The sequence below is a fragment of the Budorcas taxicolor genome, chromosome 14 (assembly GCF_023091745.1).
Source record: "Budorcas taxicolor isolate Tak-1 chromosome 14, Takin1.1, whole genome shotgun sequence".
NCBI lineage: Eukaryota > Metazoa > Chordata > Mammalia > Artiodactyla > Bovidae > Budorcas > Budorcas taxicolor.
Window position 1 is genome coordinate 87,430,075 of NC_068923.1, and position 13,674 is coordinate 87,443,748.

The 13,674-nt window shown below is 43.5% G+C and overlaps 1 protein-coding gene across 1 annotated transcript in view; it reads left to right on the plus strand.

Moving 5' to 3' along the window:
• Positions 1-12,455: 12,455 nt before the first annotated feature.
• Positions 12,456-13,674, plus strand: part of MMP16 (matrix metallopeptidase 16) — a 376,463-nt gene continuing 375,244 nt past the window's right edge. Inside the window, exon 1 of the mRNA XM_052651756.1 lies at positions 12,456-12,587. Within this exon, the coding sequence (XP_052507716.1) occupies positions 12,456-12,587 (132 nt within the window). The remainder of the gene's footprint in view (positions 12,588-13,674) is intronic.

Sequence of the window (13,674 nt, forward strand, 5' to 3'; positions counted from 1 at the left end):
ATCGCTAGTCTATGTCTGACGCAGGATACAGCATGCTTGGGGCTGGTGCATGGGGATGACCCACAGAGATGTTATGGGGAGGGAGGTGGGAGGGGGGTTCATGTTTGGGAACACATGTAAGAATTAAAGATTTTAAAATTAAAAAAAAAAAAGAAAAAAAAAGAAAATAACAGGATGTTCAAATAAAATATTTAATAAAAAAAATAAAGATAGAAAACAAAATTTATCTTTAAATTAACTACACTAAGAATTTTTTAAAAGTAAGTAATTAAAAATTGGTTTGTGCAGATGTAACATTGTTACAGACACAATTCTGAAAGCATTATTATGCGTACATATATGTATATATTCCTGTTCCAGAATTTTTACTGTAACATTGTATCTGTGTGTAGTGTATTTGGTTGTCCTATGGAAACTATAAAAATCTAAACCAATGCATAAAATATTTTTTTTATTTCTTGGGATGATGATTTTACTTAGAAATATATGATGATATCTGATATCAAAGATAAAAATTTGTTTAAAAATTAGATAATTTTTATAATTCATTTTAAGATTTTTGGTGAATAAATTTTATTCTTACAAAGGATAGCCACATATTTTACCAAAAATGATTAAGTATTATAATAACTATAGTGTCAAATACCTATATTGACTAATATCCATTTACTTACACTGACTAATGCTCTTAAATTGAAATCACACTGCTCAGATTTTGATTATATAGATAAAAATTCTGTAATTAGCTCATTTGAAATGACCATAGCCGCTTTTTAAAGGAAGAAATAAATTCTTGTAAGTCTCCATATTCCCCGACATTGATTACTTTACAGTTGATAGTGAATGAGTCATTTATTTTTGACCTTGTGAATGACATAAAAATACACCTAGTCCAATGTAAACAGAATGATATATCTTGCTGATATTGATAAAACAATGACAGCATTTAATACATGTGTAGGGAAAGTGAATCTTTTGGGGGGGATTTTTTAAATGTGTGGATAGTAACTGCCTTTTGGACTAACTTGACTATTAAAATGTCTTCTTCAACAAAGGGAGGGAAAGTGAGTTAGAATGAAAGAGGTAGCGGACAATGACGTCTACTTTATTCAGTTTCTTAACAGTAATAAGCAACCTATGAATGATTCTTCCTACTCCAGCATAAAGGAAATTAAAGAGAAATGAAGTTGTGTGTGTGTGTGTGTGTGTGTGTGTGTGTGTGTTAGTTGCTGAGTCGTGTCTGACACTTTGCAACCCCATGGCTGTAGCCTGCCAGGCTCCTCTGTCCGTGGGATTTTTCAGGCAAGAATACCGGAGTGGGTTGCCATTAAGTGAAGTTCTATCATTTCAAAATAAGGAAACACACCGTGAAAGCACTAGCTATAGTCGAACTAGGATTACTCTATATCTATTCTCGTCTTTCTAGTGCTGTCTTTCTCTAATTATAACTATATTGTTATGGGTTAAATCACTTTCATTTTTGGTTTTAGTTGTAGAAAAAGGACCTTTCAACTTAGTTTCTCATTATGACCGGGAATTAGCTCATAAAAGATTTTCTGAACTCCTTAACTTTAATTCCAAGGCAATGCCTCTAATTTAATCTAGAATATTCACTTCTGTGTCATACCTTTTTATTGTGATCTTATGGCTTTTATGGATGTCAATTTAATTTCCATTCTGCTTTCCATTTCCTTTACTTTGCCTATGAACTAATAAAAAGTACATTTAATATACTAAGTAATAGTTCAAAAGGGATTAATTATATTTTGATAACAATGTTAAAAACTGCCATTCTAAAGCTCCTTTTCTTTTGCTAAGAAATGAAAACCTTTATCATTTCTATTAAAACTAGTTAAATATACAGTACTTGCTCCTCTCCAATATAACCTATTAGGAATGTTCTTACAGTGTCTTCACTCTGAACATTTCTAACTCTTTTTTGTTAACTTCTTTTATTAACTGGAGTCTCAAACGAGTCTTTTCTGCCTGCTTGCATATGTATAACATGCAATTGTCACATGCTATAGTGATGCCTTATATTGTTTAGCATTTAAATATTTACATGTGATAAGTCTGATAATCCACAGAATATTCTTCAATTCCATTACACTATAATTATTTAATGGCATGAGTGAAATAGCAACAAAACTATTTCTTAAATGAAGTTGTTTGTTCAGTGTTTTCCTGCATGTTGAAGTAGCTTATAATGAATCTTCTTTTTTAAAAAATGCAATCAGCTATGAATCAGTCAGAATACATGTGTTTTTTACCTTTGTCTGCTAGGCACGTGACTTATTTATTTAACCTCACTGAGCCTCAGTCTCCTCTTCTGTATAAGGAGGGATTTGAAGAAGAGAACTTTAAAAAAGTGTCCTTTCAGCATATAAATGCCATGTCTATGTTGAAAATGATATGTAAGCCTACTAAAAAGGGGAAGTTTCAATGGACGGGCATGAAGAATAACTGGAGACCCAAAAGAGCACGTGCATGCACAGCATATTGTGTGAAGGGCAGGACCAGTGATAGCTACAGGTGCAGGTGAAGAAATGCATCACGGTAGTACCGAAGAGAAAGACTCGGCAGCTACTGGTGACTGATTCCGCACAGAGTGTAAACTAGTGTCAGAGTCAAAAGTGTGTCTAAGGTTCAGCAGCAAAGTTGGTCCAGATTGAAACAGGGAAAGTAAAGGGTACGTTCTCTAAGGAGAAAGTGCTGAACTTGTTTGGGAACATGCTGAGTTTTAGGGGAAAGTGATGAAATGAATTCTAGACCATTGGGTTGAGTTCAAGTCTGGAGATGTGAAAATCACTGGAGTAGAAGTAACAGACAAAACTTTCTGAAGGAGATGGTAGAGAGGAGATTTTGCAAATCCTGGTATGTGCTATAGCATACCAAAGTACCTGGGAAGAATATGCCTGGTGTGCTGGAGGCACAGACTCATAGGGTGATGGACGTGACTGTGGGCACTGACAAGACTCCCCCCTCCCACCCACCCCCCGCCGCCCAGAGCCTATGGTATTAAAAGGTTGCGTATCCACTGTTTCCTTTCTTTTTTCAACTGGTATGTTCCCAACACTCCCTGGTTATCTTGGACCTCCAAACTTCAGATACTCCATGATGAAGAAATAATAAGGGGACACTGGAGGTTATTTCCACTTGCTTACATAAAAATCTCATTTTTAAGTTTTACAATGATATCTATTTCCTTATGTTGATAATAAATCCATATGAAAACAAATGTAAGGTCCAAGATTTCATTTTCATCTGTCTTAGGCTTTAACCAACTGAGGTGGTCTATCTCAACTCACTTCACATTTACCTTTTTACATCCTCAATTGCTTGGTAGTTTACAGTGGTTGATGAATGTTCAGGAGAGGAAAAATGAGCAAATAAATGAGCAGAAAATTAAATATTTGTGAAAACATTCATAGCTGTGGAGGTGAAAAGAGAGCATAAGTCAATGAAGGAAATGGAAAAAAAATCATACTATCTTTGTATGAAGAAGACTGAGCGCTGAAGAACTGATGCTTTCGAATTGTGGTGCTGGAGAAGACTCTTGAGAGTCCCTTGGATTGCAAGGAGATCAAACCAGTCAATCCTAAAGGAAATCAACCCTGAATATTCATTGACAGGACTGATGCTGAAGCTGAAGCTCTAATACATCGGCCACCTGATTGCAAAGAACTGACTCACTGGAAAAGACCTCGATGCTGGGAAGGATTGAAGGCAGGAGAAGGGGGAGACAGAGGATCAGATGGTTAGACAGCATCACTGACTCAATGGATGTAATTTCACCAGACTCTGGGAGATAGTGAAGGATAGGGAAACCTGATGTGAGCAGTCCATGAGGTCACAAAGAGTTGGACATGACTTGGTGACCGAACCACAACAACATGAATCATGGGGGATCTTGGTGAAGCCAGAGATTCCACAGTTTTGACAACTTTTCCACCAGCCAGACATTCCACAATTCTCAGAACTTGAGGTTCCACTAAGAAGCATGCCTCAAATAATAAGGCTTTAAATGATTGTTCTACACATGCATGCCCCTGAAAAAAAAAAAAAAAAGATGCATGAGAGATGCCCATAGCTCAGCATGAATTCAATATTCTCTGGATTAAAAAAAAGCAACACTGTAGATTCAAGTGGTAGAAGGAAGGAAGAAAGCATATTAATTGATATGATAGAAGAAAGAACAAGTTTATGTAATTTTACAAAGGCACAAAAGTCCTTTCTAAAGCTCTAGTTTATTAAGAAATATGGTTCAATGGTGGTTATAATATATTATTTACCTCCTATATTATTTTAGGTAGTTATAATTATTCACACATCACAATATGCCACTCAGCTGCCCACTTTTAAGTATTTGTCACTCGCTTCCTGAGAGTTATATCATTTCCTTCCTCAGACCATTTCTCTCCCCTGGAATATTTTATTGAATTGCTATTAACCTTCACCAGTGGCAATTACTCGTTTCTTCTGACTTCCTTATTCATTTTCTGTTTTCAGTTCTCTGTTCAGATGTAATTTTGAGATTGTTCGTTAGCTTTGTGAAATTGTGGAAAGAAAATATTTGACAGAAATCACACACAGGGAGAGAAAAGAGTCTGAGTCAAGATTTCATTAACACTATAAAAGGAAGGGTGATATTTTATATCTTAACTTACTGTGGATAGGAAAACAGGTCCTTCTTCAAGAAGACCACCAACTAAGATGCTTACATTAGTAACATAGGAGAATAGAAACTTCTTCATAACTCTACCCTTTGAAAGATGAACCTGGTCAACAGGTGAGAAATGAAATAATAAATCACCAGATAAAGAAAATGATTATGGTTCCATACGTACCTAGATGAGTTAACAGAGATAATTGTTATCAGGCTTATAAGGTCATAGATATTAAATCCTTAATGGAACATATGAAAGAAAAAATATAAAACCTTTTAGATCATGACAATTTCCATAGTATTAGCAAAGTATACAACAGAGGTAGTGAAAATTCAATTATCTTCTCCTAAAAATTTATTAGATGGGGAAACAGTGGAAACAGTGTCAGACTTCATTTTTTGGGGCTCCAAAATCACTGCAGATGGTGATTGCAGCCATGAAATGGAAAGATGCTTTCTCCTTGGAAGGAAAGTTATGACCAACCTAGATAGCATATTGAAAAGCACAGACATTACTTTGCCAACAAAGGTCCGTCTACTCAAGGCTATGGTTTTTCCAGTGGTCATGTATGGATGGACTGTATGGTTGGACTGTGAAGAAAGCTGAGCACTGAAGAATTGATGCTTTTGAACTGTGGTGTTGGAGAAGACACTTGAGAGTCCCTTGGACTGCAAGGATATCCAACCAGTCCATCCTGAAGGAGATCAGTCCTGGGTGTTCATTGGAAGGACTGATGCTGAAGCTGAAACTCCAAAACTTTGGCCATCTCATGCCAAGAGTTGACTCATTGGAAAAGACCCTGATTCTGGGAGGGATTGGGGGCGGGAAGAGAAGGGGACGACAGAGGATGAGATGGCTGGATGGCATCACCAACTCGATGGACAGGAGTTTGGGTGAACTCCGGGAGTTGGTGATGGACAAGGATGCCTGGCATGCTGTGATCCATGGGGTCACAAAGAGTCAGACACGACTGAGTGACTAAATTGAACTGAACTGAAGAATTTATTTAAGGTAAAGTCTAAAGCCTGAAATGTGAGCTGGATGAAGCACAAGCTGGAATCAAGATTGCCAGGAGAAATATCAATAAACTCAGATATGCAGATGACACTACCCTTATGGCAGAAAGCAAAAGGATCTAAAGGAGCCTCTTGATGAAGGGGAAAGAGGAGAGTGAAAAAAGTTGGCTTAAAACTCAACATTCAAAAAACAAAGATCATGGCATCTAGTTCTAACACTTCATGGCAAATAGATGGGGAAACAATGGAAACAGTGACAGACTTTATATTCTTGGGCTCCAAAATCACTGCAGATGGTGCCTGCAGCTATAAAATTAAAAGATGCTTGCTCTTGGAATAAAAGCCAAGACAAACCTAGATAGCGTATTAAAAAGCAGAGACATTACTTTGCCGACAAAGGTCCTTGTAGTCAAAACTATGTTTTTTTCAGTAGTCATGTGTGGATGTGAGAGTTGGACCATAAAGAAGGCTGAGTGCTGGAGAACTGATGGTTTTGAACTGTGGTGTTGGAGATTGGACAGAAGGGAGATCAAACCTGTCAATCCTAAAGGAAATCTATCCTGAATATTCATTGGAAAGACTGATGCTGAAGCTCCAATACTTTGGCCAACTGATGTGAAGAGGCGACTCATTAGAAAAGACCCTGATGCTGGGAAAGATTGAAGGCAGGAGGATAAGGGGGATGAGAGAGGATAAGATGGTTGCATCACTGATTCAAGGGACATGAGTTTGAGCAAGCTCCAGGAGATGGTGAAGGACTGAGAAGCCTGGCGGCTGCAGTCCATGGGGTTGCAAATATCTGGACATGAATGAGCGACTGAAAAACAAAATGCCTGAAATGGTACTCAAGACTCTTTTTGATCCAATCTCTGCACAACCATGCGACTTCTGATCTTAACCTTGGCCACCAGTGGTGACAAACCATTTATAGTTCTCCAGATCTTATACCTCCACTGCACACAGGTCAGCAATATCCTTCCTTCTCTTATCTGCCTATTAAATTTCTCTTCTTTCTTCAAGGTACCGTTTGAGAACAACTATTTTTGTGATGTATTGTCCAAAGACCTCAGGGAAAATCAACTACTTCCACTTTGTTTTATCAGTTCAGTTCAGTTCAGTAGCTCAGTCATGTCCGACTCTTTGTGACCCCATGAATCGCAGCACCCCAGACCTCCCTGTCCATCATCATCTCCCAGAGTTCACTCAAACTCACGTCCATCGAGTCGGTAATGCCATCCAGCCATCTCATCCTCTGTTGCCCCTTTTCCTCCTGCCCCCAATCTTCCCAGCATCAGGGTCTTTTCCAATGAGTTAACTCTTTGCATGAGGTGGCCCAAGTACTGGAGTTTCAGCTTTAGCATCATTCCTTCCAAAGAACATCCAAGACTGATCTCCTTTAGGATGGACTGGTTGGATCTCCCTGCAGTCCAAGGGACTCTCGAGTCTTCTCCAACACCACAGCTCAGAAGCATCAATTCTTCAGAGCTCAGGTTACTTCACAGTCCAACACTCACATCCATACATGACCAGTGGAAAAAAAACATAGCCTTGACTAAACGGACTTTGTTGGCAAAGTAATGTCTCTGCTTTTGAATATGCTATCTAGGTTGGTCATAACTTTTCCTCCAAGGAGCAAGCATCTTTTAATTTCATGGCTGCAGTCACCATCTCCAGTGATTTTGGAACCCCCCAAAATAAAGTCTGACACTCTTTCCACTGTTTCCCCATCTATTTCCCATGAAGTGATGGGACCAGATGCCATGATCTTCGTTTTCTGAATGGTGAGCTTTAAGCCAACTTTCTCACTCTCCTCTTTCACTTTTATCAAGAGGCTTTTTAGTTCCTCTTCACTTTCTTCCATAAGGGTGGTGTCATCTGCATATCTGAGGTTATTGATATTTCTCCTGGCAAACTTCATTCCAGCTTGTGCTTCTTCCAGTCCAGCATTTCTCATGATGTACTCTGCACAGAAGTTAAATAAGCAGGGTGACAATATACAGCCTTGACATACTCCTTTTCCTATTTGGAACCAATCTGTTGTTCCATGTCCAGTTCTAACTGTTGCTTCCTGACCTGCATATAGGTTTCTCAAAAGGCAGGTCAGGTGATCTGGTATTCCCATCTCTTTCAGAATTTTCCACAGTTGATTGTGATCCACACAGTCAAAGGCTTTGGCATAGTCAATAAAGCAGAAATAAATGTTTTTCTGGAACGCTCTTGCTTTTTCGATGATCCAGCGGATGTTGGCAATTTGATCTCTGGTTCCTCTGCCTTTTCTAAAACCAGCTTGAATATCTGGAAGTTCATGGTTCACGTACTACTGAAGCTTGGCTTGGAGAATTTTGAGCATTACTTTACTAGTGTGTGAGATGAGTGCAATTGTGCGGTAGTTTGAGCATTCTTTGGCATTGCCTTTCTTTGGGTTTGGAATGAAAACTGACCTTTTCCAGTCCTGTGGCCACTGCTGAGTTTGCCAAATTTGCTGGCATATTGAACTCAGCACTTTCACAGCATCATATTTCAAGATTTGAAAGAGCTCAACTGGAATTCCATCACCTCCACTAGCTTTGTTCGTAGTGATGCTTTCTAAGGCCCACTTGACTTCATATTCCAGGATGTCTGGCTCTAGGTGAGTGATCACACCGTCATGATTATCTGGGTCATGAAGATCTCTTTTGTATAGTTCTTCTGTGTATTCTTGCCACCTCTTCTTAATATCTTCTGCTTCTGTTAGGTCCATACCATTTCTGTCCTTTATTGAGCCCATCTTTGCATGAAATGTTCCCCTGGTATAGCATCTTGCATATGTAATTATCTGAGTCTTTACTACATAAAATATAATTACATTATTATTTCTGTATTGTAGAATTGAATATTCATTCATTTAAGTATATTTATTTATTCATTGCTCATTGAATGCTCACTAATGTATTTTAACATGTTTTAAAAATTGCCATTATTACTAATCACTAATTTGAGATTATTTTTTGAATTTAGTATTCCCTACTTTCATATCCCTTAGGATGGGTCTCCAAGGACACCTCACTAGTACAGGCCATTACATTTTCACTTTTGGACTGAGACATTGTTTTACCTGTCTTTGCACCCAGTCCTCCCCATGTCCAGTTTTATGCATAACTTTGAAGATAATCTTCCCTAGATACCTATTCTTGTATAAAATATTTTAGTAATCCTTGTTCCCTAATTTAACCAAATGTTAACTAAATATTACATTGTAAGCCCTTCTGTATATCGTGGTTTCTTGTTAATGTATCTCTCTGTTCTGAGCTCAAATATTTTGACAAACAGATTGCTTGCTGTGAGAATTCCCTTCCTGTTGATAGCCCAGCAGCTTTTAACTTACATTCTACCTCCTTGATAAAGTCTTCTAATATTCGGGGTCATTTAGTAAGGATGTTACATGTGGCCTCATGTAAATGTTGTGTAAGTTTGTTTTACCTCTCTTGCTTCAATGATATCTCAAGGGTTAGAAAAAGAACATGAACTTTTTTATTTTTTCCTGTACCTCTTCCCCTCTTAAATTTTGTACTTTGCTGGATATAATGTATAAATGAAAACTGTTATTGATTTATTGATATATCCCATCACATTTTGTTACTTTATATTGGTATAAAGTATTCCAATATACCAATATATAAAAGTTACTTTATATCGGTATAAGGTTTATACAGCACTTTATACCTTCTACATAATGATCTTGCTTTCATGTCGCCTTCTAATTGTTCATTTATGTAAGTCATTTAACCTATGTGTTATGCAACTCTTAAGAGCAGATATAGATTTCTATACAGAAAGTCAGTGGAGTGTATTGAGACATGCACAGAACTGGGAGTCAGAAAACTCACGTCTGAATTCTGCCACTTGAATGATCTGCTGGAAAGTTATTTTTTATTACCATCATTTTTCCCATCTGTGAGATGAAAACAAAAGCCTCAGCGATGTTTGTGAGAATTAAATGGGACACTATGTGTGGAAACATACTGCAGATTTTAATACCCTATACAATATGAAGTATTTCTTTTTCTTATATCTTCAAAATTCTTTGTTGACAGGGCATGCTGTGCATGGAATGGACTGGACTGTCAGGAAAGGAGGCTCTCTGAGAGACTTGAATCAAATTGGGTAGGTCATTTTTCTCTTTTTTCTTTTAAGTCACTCAGTCATGTCTGACTCTTTGAGACACCGTGGACATGGAATCCTTTCCCTTCTCCAGGGGATCTTCCCAACCCAGGGATTGAACTCAGGTCTCCCGCATTGCAGGCGGATTCTTTACCAGCTGAGCCATCAAGGAAGCTCAAGAATACTGGACTGGGTAGCCTAACCCTTCGCCAGGGGATCTTCCCGACCCAGGAATCGAACCAGAGTCTCCTGCATTGCAGGCGGATTTTTTACCAACTGAGCTACTAGGAACGCCCGGGTCGTATATCCTAGAGTTTTTAAAACATTACTCAAAAAGGCCCAGTCCTGAAGCCTTTTTGTGTTTCTCTTTAGGATACAAACGATTACAGTCCAACGCAATTTTTTGGCAAGGTGTTTTTCAACATTTTCCGTCTGCATGACCTCTTGCAGTTCCACTTCTTCCTTTACCAGCTCACCCATGAAATCTGCTTTGTCAATTCCTTCTTCCACCCCCGAGGTAGCTGTCATGCCTGGCACAGCCTCCCTTTTCAGCCTGGCCTGCCTTTCTCTCCGGTGGGCCCTTCTGCCCCTCTGCTGGCCGCCCGGGAGAAGCGCAGTTGTCGGCACGGCCCCCAGACAGATGCCTGCCTGTCTCCCTTCCCCCTTCCTCTTGGAGCCGAACCATCACCTGCCCAGGGCCGGTGGCGGCTGCCGCCCCCGGCCGCGGCCTCACCCCCCGGCCGCTCGCGTCCCCCGTGGCCGCCTCGGCCGCGGCCCGCGTGCCAGAAGCCTCCGCGTCCTGCCCGCCGCTCTCGGCGCTCTCGGCAGCCTCTCCCCGCTCGGGGCTCCCGCCCCTGCCCGCCGCCCTCCTCTCCTTCCTCCCCGGTTCTCCCCCGGGGCTCCCCCGTCCCGGTTCTTGCCCGCGCCCCCTCTGGCGCGGCCTTCTGTGAACACCTGGACCACCTCTTTGGGGTCCAGTGTGTCCCTGGGCTCCCCGGGACAGAGCATCTCCGGGGAGCCAGCCTTTCCTTTGACTGAGATTTCCCTCTGGCCTCTACCGCCACCCCCCGCCCCCCGCCGCCTTTTCCCGAAACCAGGTTTCCGTCTCGCCCCCTGCCCGAACTACCCCCGCCCCGCCCGGAGCCCCCAGAGGCAGGGGGCAGTAGTGATGGCAGAGGGAATCCAGGGGGGCAGCAGGCCACAGGCTTGATCCCGGGGCCCCAGCAAAGTTTTGGCCGCCGCAGACTTGCCATCTCCCGCTCCTCAAACTTGGCCAGCCGGGCCCCGGACCCGCGCCCCCAGCGGCGCCCAGGGATGCGGGGGCTCTCCCGATTCCCGGCGCGGGTCCGACTGAGGGTGCCGGTCGCCCCCGCGGGCCCGGCCGCTCCCCACCCCACACTAGGGGCGCCGCCGGAGCCCCCCAGCCCCTGCCAGGGGAAGGGCGCACTTGTTTCTCGGCGCTCCGCAGAGAGTGGCCGAGATCCAAGGACTGGGCCGCTCCGTTCTCCGAGGCGCGCCTTGGGATCGGCTGTGGGTGTCGGGTTCCTACCGCGCTTCAACCCGGGCCCTTCTCTCGGGATGGCTGCTCCGCAGTACGGTACAGTCGCGGTTCCCCTTTACCAGCCGGTTCCTTTAAGAAGCGCGCGCGTGCGTGTCTGGTTTTGTGTGTGTGTTCGTGTGCAGATGTGTGTTTTCGTGTGCAGATGTGTGTATGCGCGCGCGGGAGTCCTGGTGTGTGTGTTCGTGTGCAGATGTGTGTCTGTGTCTGTGTGCGTGTTCGTGTGCAGATGTGTGTGTTCGTGTGCAGATGTGTGTGTTCGTGTGCAGATGTGTATGTGTGTGTTCCTGTGCAGATGTGTGTGTATGTGTGTGTTCCTGTGCAGATGTGTGTATGTGTGTTCGTGTGCGGATGTGCAGATGTGTGTGTGTTCGTGTGCAGATGTGTGTATGTGTGTGTTCCTGTGCAGATGTGTGTATGTGTGTTCGTGTGCAGATGTGTGTATGTGTGTGTGTTCGTGTGCAGAAGTGTGTGTATGTGTGTGTTCCTGTGCAGATGTGTGTATGTGTGTATCTGTGTGTTCGTGTGCAGATATATGTGTGTGTGCGCGTGTCCGGTTGTGTGTGTGTGTGTGTGTGTGTGTGTGTGTGTGTGTGTGTGTGTGTGTGTGCGCGCGCGCGAGCGCCGAGCCCGGGAGTGGGGCGGACCCCGGGAAGGCGGAGCTATGTAGATTCCGGCCGCGCGTTCGGAGGGCGCGGGGAGAGGGACGGCGCAGCCGAGGGAGCAGGAGCGGCGAGGCCCTGCCCGCAGCGGGAGGCGGCGGCGGCGGCGGCGGCGGGGGCGGCGGACGCTCGGGCTTGAGGCGGCGGCGGCGACTTGGAGCCTAGAGGCGGCCCCGCGGGGGAACCTGGGCGCCACGGGCCCCCGAGGATGGTGAAGGCGAGCTGCTGCTGAGCTGCCTCCGCCGCGGCTTCTCCGGGGCTGCCAGGCGCGGGGGCCGCGTCCCCTCCCCTGCCCGGCGTCGGGTGAACCTGCAGGCTCCTCGCCCACCGAGGACTTCTGAGGGGAAACCAGGAGCGGGGAGAGACGAGAAGCCCGGGGGGATTCAGGCCATCCGCGGAGGCACAGTTCACTATGAGCGTACTCACCTCCAGCACTGGGAGACGGCTGGATTTCGTGCACCATTCGGGGATATTGTACTTGCAAACCTTGCTTTGGATTTTATGTGCTACCGTGTGCGGAACTGAGCAGTATTTCAATGTGGAGGTAAGAGCGCCGGGGCTTCCTTCCCTCCCCTTCGCCGGGGCTGCTCCCCGGACCGTTCCGTCCGCTCCCTGGATCCCGGTAGCCCCGGGCCGCCGGGGGCTGCAGACGTTGTTCCCCTTCCAGCCGCCGGGACCCGTGTTGAGTTTCCCTGCGTCTTAGGTGATGGATGCGCCTGAGACAGAATCCGTTATCCCCGGCAGCACAAAGCGCGGGGCTGCGCGCTCAAAGACACGATCGTGGCCAGTCCATTCTTTTTACCAAGGAAGGAGGCGAACGCCTACCTAGAGCAAACGTGTAGTCGAATAAAAGCAGTCTGAGTTGGTGATAAATAAGCTGCTTCTGCTCGGGTAACACAGATTTCACTGCTTGGCATCATGTGCTTGCTGCCTTGGTATTGTTCCTGAAATCTTTCTCCCTGTGTTTTGTGCCTAACAAAGGAGGTTAAAAATCAAAGAGTCTAGAGGAGAGCGTGGGAATCCTTGATCTGTTTAATAACATGGCTTGGTGATAAAACACTTGCCTAGACAGAATCTTTTTCTCATTTAGACATAACTTAATACACTGTAACTGGATCTGGCTACACAGAGGGCATGAAAGCGTCTCATTTTAAAGTGTCTTCTCTTCCCCTCCCCCGCCAAGTGAAAATAAATGTGACCCAGTGTAGTAGTTCTGAGGTGTGTCTTTAATTGGATTTCACGCTCTCATGGCAAAACAGAGAGAATGTAGATTGCCATTTGTTTTACGTGGATAGCTTTGGGAACCGACAGACACAAAGCAAAAGGGAACTTAAGGATAACGACTTGTCAGAGCTCTGCCAAAGTACTCTTCCTGTCATCAACTCAGCACTAAAGTCAGTGCCGTGCCCTGCATCAATGGAACCTTGTGTACACCTGGTTTTTAGTCAGTTTATCACCTACAGGGCGGAATACAAATAAGAAGGGCTTATTGTCTTTGTAAAGACAAAGTACACTCTTTTTGGTTAGGTCTGTCACCTCAAAAGAATTATGATTAAGTCTCTGAAGACTAATGTGATTTTCTTCCCCCTATATTTTTGACTCTTTAAAGCTTATTGTCATTTTGTTGGGAG